This window comes from Drosophila persimilis, unplaced genomic scaffold (assembly GCF_003286085.1).
Source record: "Drosophila persimilis strain 14011-0111.01,24,50 unplaced genomic scaffold, DperRS2 tig00000653-arrow-arrow-pilon, whole genome shotgun sequence".
NCBI lineage: Eukaryota > Metazoa > Arthropoda > Insecta > Diptera > Drosophilidae > Drosophila > Drosophila persimilis.
Window position 1 is genome coordinate 857 of NW_020825330.1, and position 12,918 is coordinate 13,774.

The 12,918-nt window shown below is 46.0% G+C and overlaps 1 protein-coding gene across 1 annotated transcript; it reads left to right on the forward strand.

Moving 5' to 3' along the window:
* The first annotated feature begins 1,083 nt into the window (after positions 1-1,083).
* On the forward strand, positions 1,084-2,055 carry LOC113566277. The gene is made up of 2 exons (XM_026991230.1): positions 1,084-1,125; positions 1,183-2,055. The coding sequence occupies exons 1-2, from the start codon at positions 1,084-1,086 to the stop codon at positions 1,735-1,737; spliced, it is 597 nt and encodes a 198-aa protein (XP_026847031.1). The 3' UTR covers positions 1,738-2,055.
* The last annotated feature ends 10,863 nt before the right edge of the window (positions 2,056-12,918 follow it).

The following is a 12,918-nucleotide window of genomic DNA, read 5'->3' on the forward strand; positions in this document are numbered from 1 at the left end:
ATCAATAAGAATACCGTCAGAAGAAATAGTGGAAAGCAACATTCAAATACTGTCAGAAGAAATTAGAGCTCTATCAGAACTTCAAAATGTATCGGGACGAAACATTTAAGAATGGGGGGAGTTAACGTACCCAATTCCATTGAGCTCTTATACGAGTTGTAAACAATCTTTGGTTTTCCAAAACGAAAACAATTTCAATCTTGGGCCTCCGCCTAATTGATTTCTAAGATGTACAATCTCAAGCGCCCCCGCCGCAATCCCATTCTTTGACACTCGCCTAAATGGAAAACCAATGTTTGCCCACACCCGGCTTCTCATAAACAATCTCACTCCCGGCTTTCTGCAGATCCTGCACTTTAGGCCTTTTACAGTTCTCTCTTTGGATGACGAAATCTAATACTCGGGATGGCGAAATCAATTGAAATGTTTATAGAAAAACGATTCCCGAAAGGGATCAACGATGCAAAGATCAGAAAGTTCAAATCAGTCTTGATCCAGCAGCGACACCGCAAAGTCTAGCTAAATATTAAGATCGCGCAATCCCTTGGCCCGGAATTCCTTTGTGACCCTCTACTTAAATCTATATCAGTGAAGTTCGAAGTAAAATAAAAACTTTTTAAAAACACAATCCGCTACCGCAGTTGTTTAATTTACATACATATGTATGTATTCTGCTGATAGCAAAGCGTGATCAAGATCGATGAACGTCAGCGCGGGGAGAAGGAAAGAGCTAACGATAATATGTTTGAGCAGTTTTCAACGCTCATGTACTGTAAATGACACACTCTTACAGGCAGCGTGTGTGGAAGAGTGAGCGTGAGAGGGGCTGGAGAGCAAGACCGAGCGTACTGTGATTCATGCCAGCGAAGACCAGTCGTGTGGATTCCCCGAAACACGAGCGAGCGCGCACATGAATGAAACGAACGAGAGACGCCAGTCGAGCCGACGAGAGCAAAGTTAGTTAGGCGAGCGCACAGAGCTGAGAGCGCTTTTCACTTTCACGTGGAACGCCATCAGCGACGCCAGCGTCAACACAAGCAGCGGCGCTGGCTGAGTTCAATCAACCCCGAGCTTTTATCAGGAATGCCTAAGTGGCGGGGTGGGGGCGGCAGAGATATTATAACGGTATAAGAGATTTTCCTTCCCATACTAACCTCCCCCTCTCTACCTCTTCTCTTGCAGCTCAACCTGCGCCACGTGCACCGAGATCTGCAGTTCTACGTGGGGGCCTTCAGCTACCTGCGCCACGCCCAGCTCCACTGGGACTATTCCAACACCCAGACCGAGAGTGTCATGTCCGCAGAACTGGGGCGCCTGCGCAAAAGCGCCCGCCGCGTACTTTGCAGTGTTGAGGTGGCCATCAACGCCACCAACCGTCTGTACGCCAGTAAGGGCCAAAAAAACAGCCGGCGGGCCGTGCCTCTCCTACACAGTAAGATCTTGAGCCGAGAGCTCATGGAGAAGCGCCTGCAACAATTCAAGACGCCACTCGTCCAGCTGCACCACGAGGCGGCACTGGCAGCCCGCTCCCTGCCCGCCAAGCAGCCCACCCAGTCCGTGCAGCTTGCCGTGGACGCACGCTTCGTCAAATTCGAGTACGTACAGTACTTGAACAACGCCTGGAAGATCCTTGCCAGACAGCGCAAGCAGCTCTGCCGGAATCAGAGACAAAGACAAGGCACCGCCCCTAGGCGGAGGCAGCCCAACCAGGGTCGGGGAAGGACACAATCGAATTGAAGACCAAAGGAAGGAGAGAGCAGACAGAAAAAACAGAACCAGAGAAAGAGAGGGAGCAACCAGAGAAACCTCCGCTCCATAACGAGGCTCATTCCACCATCCCAAGACATTTTTATTTATTTACCATTCGCTATTTATTAAATCAAAGTCACGAGTCACCAGTCACGAGTCACAAATCACAAACGATCCAGTCACAGGCTATGAAAACTTGAATATGGAAAACCTAAGTCCCCGATCAAACAGAGACAACCATGGGGGAAATATACACCTCCCTCCTCTACCACCTTCGATTATACTTACATATACATATACATATACATATAAATATACATATACATATACATATACATATACATATATATGTATGTACATATACATATATTAGATATATATATATGTCTATATTTATATCTCTAGACATACATATATATTATCTAGATATATTGCATGCATTTCCTTTTTTTTAATAGATCTAAGCCTCTTTGTATTATTTATTACGACAGCTCGCCAAGATCTGCCGTGCATTCTGCTAGATCCTAAGATCACCTTTTATCGATTACCAACCGTTTCCTTGTATTACGATGCTGTGATAATAGATGTAAAGCTCCATTCCAATGCAATATAACCGAACCCATGCTGGCACTTACTTATGTACACCAATCAAAGCAATGAAATCCAACGGAACTTGTACGTCTCCCCTCTATATACGGACTAAATATCCGAAAAATGTATAGGCTATGTATTGTAAAGGATAGGATTTTTTTAAAATCATATTCAAATACAAGAAAAAATTAAAGTACAAAAATCGAAGCAGTTTTCCTGATAGGGATCCATCTTCCTCTTCATCGCCCCGTGTGGGCCCTCCTTCCAACTAATTGTCTGGCGCCATATCAATTACAGCGCTCACAAAGTAAGGGAATCCGTAATCCATTCCCGGCACATTGCTCATACGTCGTAGAGCTGGACCATGGTCTCTCTACCTCTATGTGCTCGCTCTTCATCTAAGCGAAAGGGAGACATAAAAGTGTCCAAACAATTTCCTTTTACGACCATCTCCCCTCTGCGGCGGCTTTAATTGCAGTCGCAGTTACAGCCGAAGAAGAGAATTACGCGGCTTTTATAGACTTGTTCAAATATTTTATGAGACATATAATAATTCTTCGGCGTGGGTCATCCTAACTCACCTTTGTTTGGCCACAGCAACAGGCAAAAAGGGGGAAGGGAGGGGAAACACAATACCATTTTACGACAAGAAATTTTTGTCGCTTCTCTTGATACCTCACTCCTTACCAGTCCCTGTCCCTGTCCCTGTTCCTATTCCCATTCTCCATCTCCATTTAAAAATCCAGTCCTTATCACCTGGCAGAGATCTACTTGCGCACCTTCACTCGACTCTTGGCTCTCAGTTCTGGATATGATGTTTCCCTCCTCCACCTCCTTCTGCTGCTGCTGGGTCGCGGTTTCCCCGAGTACCCGAATCGGGCTTATCGCACACAATCAGCAATTGTCATTAATTTCGGACTCTGTGTACGTGCTCCGATTTGTCTGCTCAGCGCTTATTTTCCGTGTTCTTCCCCAGTGACTGATTCAACAATTTAATATGCTACAGATAGAGAGACAGAGAGAGAGAGAGAGAGATCATTCTCAGCCTGGGCCCCCATTAAAGATGGTTATCGCCTTGATTTTATTGTGTCCTCTCCCTGCTGCAGCCTCTTTCACTCTGATCTCTGCCCTGATCTTGGCCAGGTCCAAGGCGCACATGCAACTATGCGCGATCCCATTCATGGCCAGGCATCTCCCTCGCTCCTGTGAAACTTTGCATGCAGACAGCGTGCACATTGAATTCCCTTCCCGTTCGCTCCCTGGTGCAACCCTTCCGTTTGGTGGCTGCTCCATTCAGGTGCACGTAGCACGCATCTATCCTGAGTTTAAATAGGTTTTTATTGGCCTGACCTTTATTAAATTGAAAATTATGTCTTTCTATGAGAAATGTTGAAATTTCTTCATCTCCAGCTTCGTTCTCCTTCTGCGCCGGCCATATTCGTTCAGGAGTTCATTTGGCTTTGCATAATTTGCAATTTTTTGAAAGGAGTAGAAACACGCAATATTAAATGTATGAAACTTTGAACATTCCTTAAAATATTTACTTTCTTTTTAAGAATATTTTATGCTGATATGTAGTTTTTTGTCTTATTTTCGGCTTCATAATTGTATATAATATTCAAAGTATTCAGAAAGGTAACCGTGCTGGGTATCCCACAAGTCGAGGCTGTTCGTGCTGTTCCGACTCAGTTCTCTGCCCCACCTGCCTCCTGCTGAATGAACTTTTGCGCCTGCCTCTGATCTAATCTAAATGTTCATTTTGTTTTTGTTTCGCATTTCAGTCTCCTCACTCTGCTCGTAGCGTGGCCGGTCACGTGCAGGGAGCTGTCCCCATAGAACTGTTTTTTGGTTCGGCTCCCTCCTCGTTCCTGGCCCCGGTCTAACTCGCCGACAATTAATTTAAAATATCTTATTTCATTTATGTTTTTCTTGTTTTCCCCCTGTATTTTTTATTCGTTTTTGTTATTTTTAACTTGTATTTGCCGTGTGTATTTTTGAGTTATGTTTTCCGCTACAGATTTCTTTAGATAATGGCGTTACATTTATGTTCCCTGAGTGATCCCAAAAAAAAAAACTGTCAAAGAGCGAGGGCTTGTGCAATGAGCTGCCCGCCCACCAAGGAGGTGTTTCGTGTGGTTCCCCAGCATCAGCATTATCATTATTATCTCCTCATCATCATCGCGATTGCAAAACGATTTTCAGTGTCGTCTCCCCTTCTGCTGGGTTTTAGAGTTGAACTCTCCATTTCTCTCCGATTCTCCCACGGAGCTGGAACTGCTGGCTCAGCCATCCACAAGCAGCTTATGGGAATCGGCATCCCAAGGGGGGTGGATGGCTCTACTTAGGTGCTAAAATCTCTGTCGGTTCTTGCCCAAGCCTCAAGTCTCAGCAGTTTCTCCATTCACGGAATCGAGCACTCTATTTTCTGCTGCTTCTGCAGCTGCTCTTTACCAATCCCCCACCTCTCTTGGCTCCCCGCTATAGGATTTAATATAATTGTTGAGATGCAAAATCCGAGGTTGATCTCGATCTTGCACTCGATTTGCTGACGCCATCGAAACGGCGATGGACGCAGGGAGAGGAAATTTCCAGCGAAAATAAAAACTTAAAGGAATATTTACCCTTGAGAGGAAGTAGGCTACCCCAAAATCCATTCCATAACCCCTGTATTATGAAATTAATTTTCTCGAGCTTAAGTATAGTTTCTCAAAGTAATGTTATTTTTATCTAGCTGTCAGTTGGAATGATTTTTCATATGAGCACAGCAACCATTTCTGCAATATTTTCAAATTACTTCCCCAAAAATTTAGCCTTTCATTGAACATCTGACCAAGGTCCGATTGGTCCTGGAATCGGCACTGAAGTCAGCACCCGTCAAGGCGGCGCCTTGACCCAAATAAATTACGCTCACTTAACAATGAGCCAGCCCTTGTCCGGGTTTTGGCGTTTTCACACACCTCTCCCTCATCCCATTTGGCAGCGTTTTCCGCTTAATAAGGTCAAAAGGTGTTTTCAATTGCAAAATGGGAATCAATTGTACAGCGGAGGAATAGAAAAACTGCACTCGAAAACCGAGAAACAAAAAGTGAAAAAAATATGAAAGAGTCCCTTCGCACACAGATCAAAGAAGACGCGCCCACTTTACAATGCTAAACAAATAACGAACGACAATTGTATTTAATTCAGTAGGACAAAGGGGATATTGGGATAGGAGTATTTGCTACTTGGTATATGGTATATGAACTGGTTGTGGATAGAGGCAGCTGGCCAGGACAATAAAGTGATCAGAGCCAGGACAATGAAGCATTTTTAATTGTCAATGAATTCTGTGGCAACGGCAGCGGCACTCTTGACCTTTTGCGGCTATTTGGGAAACAGTTGCCCCTTCATTCCACTCTGTCGCCTCTCCTCCAGCGGCTGTGCGAAAAAGGTGGACACCACCCAAGTGAGAAGTCTATACGAAGCACACAATACGAGTGTTTCATCCGATTCTGGCGCGGCTTCTGGGTCTCAGTGTGCGCAACAATGGAATCGTTATAATTAATGGCCATCCTGGCGCCAGACTATTGGGACACAGACTCCAGAGAGAGGGAGCAGTCAGAATGCAGGAGGCAGGAAAGAGAAGCCTCTCTGCGAGAACCAACAAAGAAACATCGCCAGGAAAGAAACTTTGTATCTGATTCGGAGTCCCGTTCGGAGTCAGTCAGCGAGATAAAGCGATAGAGAGAGACACAGCAGAGAATTGCCGGAAAATTTATGAACGTGTGCCTGCTGTATCCTTACCAACCAGGGGACGGGGGCCCTTATCAGGCACCACGATCGGGGAGGCAAACAGAACAGAAGAGGGGAAGGAGAAGCGAGTCAATCAGTCAAACATGAAAGCAATCACTCAATGGGCACACACACGTTGCGGAGGGGTGGGAGTGAGAGTCTCCCTAGAGATGGAGAAGGAGAGAGGGAATCACAAGTGGCCCGACAAATATTGACCGAACCCCTTTAGGTCGCAACAAGGACCCCGAGAGTCAAGAACTTCACAAAGGAGTGTGATGGACAAATATTTGGATATCAACTTTTCGTGCGGGATTAAGGGCCATTGAAGACCATTCCTAACCGATCGGAACCGATCTGAACCGATCCGAATAATGAAGAATGCGGTATAGTTCTTGTGAACGTTTTTAGCCCGAGTGTCAGAGTGCCAGTGCCAATGCAAGTTACAGTCACAATGTCAAAGTCGTCTTTCTGTACATATGTAATCCTTGGCAGTTCATTAAACTGATGTTGACTCGACTCGAGTTAATTGGTTGCCCATTATGGGCCTGAGACTGGAGATGGAGTAAGAGATTCAGTTGGCCCTGGACCTGGTACGGACTGCAGCTGCACCTGACCGAGGAAAAGCACAGGCACAACTCTCCTCCGGCAATATTTGATTAACAAATCCCCACGACTGGCTAAGGCGAGGACCACAACTGGGGATGGGTTGGCATGGCCAAGTGTGGCGATCCCTGGCTAGCTAACGGACGGCAAAGACTAATTGTTGCTGACTAATATGACAAGGTTCTCATTCAATTAAAATATCCATATCTAGTGCAATTAGATGGCTGGACAAAAGTCCACATTGCGGCGAATCATTAAACTTGCACGAATTATTGCACGCACTTTGTCATACATTTTAATTTCCCTTTGCTGCAGCGGTAGCTCTGTCGTCGTACCCCAAGACCCTCAAGATCACGATTCAGTTTGAGCTTGCTTTTGGCCTGAAAAGGGGCTGCTTTGTAGCTACAACTAAATCGCAGACGCACCGTCAAGCAAAGATCTTCGGAGATCTGTGCTATGTGGGCTCCACACACATTAGCAATTACGCTCATTACACTTAATTACAGAAAACTAGGAGTGCATGAAGATTTCCAGATGTGGACGGACGACTGGACTCCACTCCGAATGCGAATGCGAACATGAACCACAGCGAGAGCCAGAGCCGAGTCACAGCCCGAAAAAGACTTGGAAGCGGACCTGCCTCTGTTGGCATAACAGTGCCTGTGCTTGGATCTGGGCCCCTGTCTGGACCTCCGTCTCCGTCTACGTTTGCGTCCGAGCTGTTGTCTTCATACAAGAGAGAGGATCACGAGCATGCAGAGCAAGTGAATTATTGCAGTCTCATTATGTGCGATGAGTTATGTATGGCGTATTGCTTTCGTCGTTGGAGTAGTCGTCGTCGTCAGCTCGTCAGCCCGTCAGCGTACCCATCGCCGCGTCTTGGAAAGTGCTCGTGTATCTGCATTGTAACATCCGAAACATTCGAGCCAGCAGACATACGACCGGCCATCTGTCAGGCCAGGCTCCGTACTGATCTGTGCTGTAGTACCGTCCCGTCCTCGGCGAAGAATGTAGTGTGATGGTCGCCTAAATCAAGCGTACTTAGCGAATGATTTACATTCCGAAAAACAGCAAACACACTGCTTTACAGTATGTGATGTTATGCGAGCAGCAACATCTACAACAGCAACCACACCTATGTGTGTGCGTATGCCCCACAACGCTGCAAGCAGTAGAGACAGCCACAGCAAGCGGTTAGAGCTTCACGAATCACGAGACCTCCTACAGCTATAAAATGAGATACGCATTTCATTTGGCAATATTTAATATTATACGATTTTTCTCGCAACTTTTATTCCACACAAAAAATATGACGCTCAAGTGAAAATTATATTGACAAGATACAAAAACAACGACTTTTTTCTATTAAAACTAGCAGTTTTTCCTAATAATCGTTGCAGGCCCAGCGACCTTCCTCTGAGCAGCGATATACCACAGCGAACACACTGTGAGGCAAGCGATAATAAGCAGCAACGTCACGCGGGATGCGGAAAATGACAGAAGATGGTGGAAAACGGTGGAAGACGCACCGCTTAAGTCGGGGACGGGACGCTTCCTCGCATAAATATCACCAGCAATTACTCAGTCATAAGTCTGCCGCTCGCTCGTTTGCTGTCATGACATGAGTAACTCTGCTCTGGCAATGCCCGCTCTATAAGGCCAGCGCCGAGATCTCTCCTTTAATGCTCCTGCATCAACACACCCCAGACCTCCGCGCAAGCCCACCAGCCAGCCTTCCTCCTTGGATTGTGCGCCCAACTTTGCCTCTGGGCACTGCGAAACGGACATCGAGTCGGTGCTGAAGATGTGGCTAACGTTGAAGATGAAGATGAAGCTGGGTGATGTCGATGGCGATGGGGACTGCTCTTCGCTGTTCTGGTGTTGGTTTGGTAAATTTTTACAACTTTTATAAACAGTTTGGTGTGAGAGGCGGTAATTTGTTAAAGCTTCCTTACTTTTCAACACTCCAAAAAACAGATAAAAAGGTAGAGGGATAGGGAGAGAGAGAGAGGGAGAGTGAGAGTGAGAGAAAGAAAAATAGGAGCTTCTTCTGCTTCTACTCATTTTTTTTGTGCTCTTGAGTGGTAGTCTGTTTTAAATCCTTGCGACTACTTTGTCTTGTTGATAAATCTGCATGGCCATCCATCTAGACGCATGCCAGTTCCACTAGGCAGTTCATCATGATCATCTAACCACGGATGTTGGGGATGATCATGAAAGAGCTGCCTCCTTAAGTAGATCTAACGTCATTCATAACCAGGAGGGTGTGCCAGGACTCGAGCACTTGCTTCCTCAATACAAATCATACAAGGATGACAGAATCTGACAGCGGAATAGACAATGGGGTTGGGGCTGGAGCTAAGGCTGAGGATCCTTCTTGTCCTGACTGCCGCGGGCCTTCCATCCATCCACCATTCTCTGCCCAGCCAAGGCTAAATAAAAATGTTGAGCATCTTGAACAAATTGTAATTCGTATTTATTTATAGCCCGACTTCCGTTCCAGTTATGTATGTATTTTCAGAGTCCTGCTCTGTCTGACGTCATTGACTAGCGGGGAAGATAGAGCTGTGGAGGAGCCTATCAGAGCCAAAGTCCAGCTCCCATTCTCACTCAGAAACAGTTGTGATAAGCGAAGTGCAGCCGAGCCCCAATCGCCGGCTGGCTCTGAGTCTGCCACGTACTCCTACCCTATGGGGCATAAGTGTCGTCATCGAGCTTGTTGTAGCTGTGGCTGCTGCCATAGAGTCAATAACCAGACAGCACCACGGCAACAAGTTGTTGTTTTTCGCGTCGTCAGCGTCTCCGTCATCGGTATTTGTACCCTTTCTGAGGGTATTTTTATACCCGATACTCAAAATGAGTATTGGGGTATATTAGATTTGTGGTAAAAGTGGATGTGTGTAACGACCAGAAGGAATCGTTTCCGACCCCATAAAGTATATATATTCTTGATCAGAATTAATAGCCGAGTCGATTCAGCCATGTCCGTCTGTCCGTCCGTCCGTCTGTCCGTCCGTCTGTCCGTCCGTCCGTCTGTCCGTCCCCTTCAGCGCCTAGTGCTCAAAGACTATAAGAGCTAGAGTAACGATGTTTTGGATCCAGAATTCTGTGATATGTCACTGCTACAAAGCCACAAAGGGCGAAAACCTGTGGCATCCACAATTTCGACGATACGAGAAAACTAAAAACGCAGAATCGTAGAAGAAGACTATATCTTCTAGAGTGTAAAATCTGAACCAGATCGTATAATTATCATAGCCAGAATCAATAAAACAATTTCATTTTTTCTCGCTCTGTCTCTCTCTAACACACAGGTTTTAATGGTCGGTTTTGCCAATTGCAAAATATGAGTTCAAGGATCTCAGAACCTATAAGAGCCAGAGCAACCAAATTTGATATCCACACTCCTGTGATATCGGACCTTTACCATTTTTTGTCAAAATTTCGCCACACCCCCTTCCGCCCCCGCAAAGGACGAAAACCTGAGGCATCCACAAATCTCAGAGACTATTAAGGCTAGAGTAACCAAATTTGGTACACACACTACTTCAAGATGTCACTATAAAACGTATATCTCAAAATTTCGCCCCACCCCCTTCCGCCCCCACGAAGGACGAAAATTTGTTGCATCCACAATATTGAGGATACAAGAAAACTAAAAACGCAGAATCATAGATAATGACCATATCTATGCGGTTGCTGAATCTGGATCAGATCAGATCATTTTTATAGCCAAAAGGAACAAATCAATTTGCAGTGGCTACGCAGCGCCCGACGTCACGCTCAGACTGATTTTCTGTCTCTCTCGCACGTGTCGTTCTTTGTCGTGTCGTTTAATATTGGCGGCGTCTGCCGGAGGAGAGCCATACAGACTAAGTATCGGGTATAACTGTAGAGTTGCGGTGTCCGCAGCAACTCACAACGTTCCCCCTCGTTATGTAGTCCAGATATGCAGAGTACATAGTCTGTCTTCTTCAATGCTCCTCCTTTAATTTTAAATTTAGTGGAGGATGCTAAAATCGGAGGGGTATATCATAGTGCTGTTATATTTTTTTTCGATACTGTCGGATAGGATAATGTCCCAAACCCAAATCAAAATCAAGTGCTTTCGAAGCCATCGGTCTGCAAGGGTATCTAACGAGTCGGCCCCCGAAGCGAACCTTCGTTTTCATGCTTTCTTTGATTTACATGGTCTTTATTTGTACTTTTTTGGCGCAGAAAACGACAAAATTTCAATGAATTTATCATAAAATTTTGAGAAACTCTGGTGTTTTTCTCCGAAAAATTAAATGAGCGACTTGAGCTTGGGACGCAGTAGCTCGTACCCTGAAGATGTGGCTGCTCTTGGTGATGGAGATGGGCATATGGGGATGGAGATGGGCGCCTCTGAGGCGCATCTCGGACGATCCCGATGGCCAGGAAACGCCCGATAAAGATTGCATTCCCAAGAGGTTTCTCAACATGAATGGAATTTCCTCGGTACAAGCATAAATATACATATCCACGACTAAATCCGTAGTTTCTCCAATTAAAGCAGAATTCCCTCAAACTCCAAACGATATATATTTAGACACATTTGCAATTGTTTGAAGCTGGGAATTTGCCAATTCGATAGGTCTAGAGCAAAAATCACGTTTTTCCCCCGATCTGATTAATCAGTAGCGAACTAAGGTCTTAAAAAAGTCCCCATCTGCTAAGGGCATTTCCGATCTGAAAATAGTTGCCCTGGGGAACAGCTTTTTAACCCAATCATGTCAATGGTTTTTAATTTCGTTTGATTTGTCTAAAGACTTTTTCAGTTATTCAGTTTTTCTTTTCGAGCAGTGGACTCTTGGACCTGAAATAGGTCCAAGACGAATACGAAGTCTAGCCTGCGGCTACGTCTGCGTCTCCGGCTGAAGCTGAAGTTTTTTTATGATGGGAAACATTTTGTGTGGCGTTGCTGCCTAAATCATGTGAATGTGGCAACAACAAGTCTCGGACACATTTCCAATGTTAACTTTGTTGGTAGGCAAACATCATAAGCACCACCATCACCGTCCTCACACAATCATCATCGCGTACGTTGGGATCGCGGGATGGAGGGTAACCCATTCATGTACTCTTTCATACTCTTCTCCGATCTTTTCTCTCGTCTTTTTGTTTTGCCTAATGACAAAAACTAATATTTTCTTCCTGTGACATATCTCTTTCGTGCATTGAAATTTACTTTTGTTTCGACTCGCTTTGCTTTGCTGAGAGTCTATTGCTGTTGTCGCTCCATTTAGCCCGGCCGCCGCTTCTTTGGGAGACACTCTGTCCGTTCCCGTTCTGTCTGGCCAGCAGAGCGAGGGAGAGCAGAAGAGAACGACGGCGCAGCATTTTATGGAAATTATTTGTTGCATTGCGCTGCTAATGTGTTAAAACAATATCTGGCCTGTCCGGGATGACGCGGGACGGGACGGAATGGTTCGGGCTACGGCGGCCACGGCGGGGGCTGTCCGTAGTGTCCACTGTCCGCCTGCACATTTGCTTGCTTCTTTTGTGTGTGTTGTGTGAGGAAATATTTACACAAGCGGTGAGGCAGGGGCATGAGGCATGCCAGGGCAGTGCAGCGCAGCGCAAGGCGGCGGCCAGCTGTGTCATGGCACGCCCCTGCTGCCGCCCCGAGGGTCTTCCATCTACCTCTCCTATATCGCTCTCCTGCTTTGCAATTTGCGAGGCAACGACAACATGTCTAAAGTGTCTCAGGTCTTCATCTGCATCTCCGGCAGCGAGTGTAGGAGGATGACGTTGTAGTAGGACGGACCACCCAGCCGCAGACGCTGTGGCAGCCACCGACGGAGTCATACCGGCAGTTTGTCAGTTGTTCAATGCATCAATTAGCTCCTACTGAGCGAGGCTCATCCCAGCTCATGGCCGTCAACTCTCAGATCTCGGATCTCACCTGCCCGCGCATCAGGTCTTTGCTTGTTTGGTCAACCGTCAGTGGTCAATCGTTCCCGTTGCTGCTGCTGTTGCTTTTGTTGTAATTGTTGCAGTTAAGCCTGCTGCAAATGCCATACAACATTGCAAATTGAGGGTAAAAAATTTCAATTTGTTCCACAGGGCCCCACATATCGTATACGCAACGGTAAAAGGTCCTGAGTTTGTCTGATGAAGTTGTGGTTTCCAGCCTGTTTTTGTTATGGGTTCCGTTTTTGGATTTTATTGCGACTGCAGGTT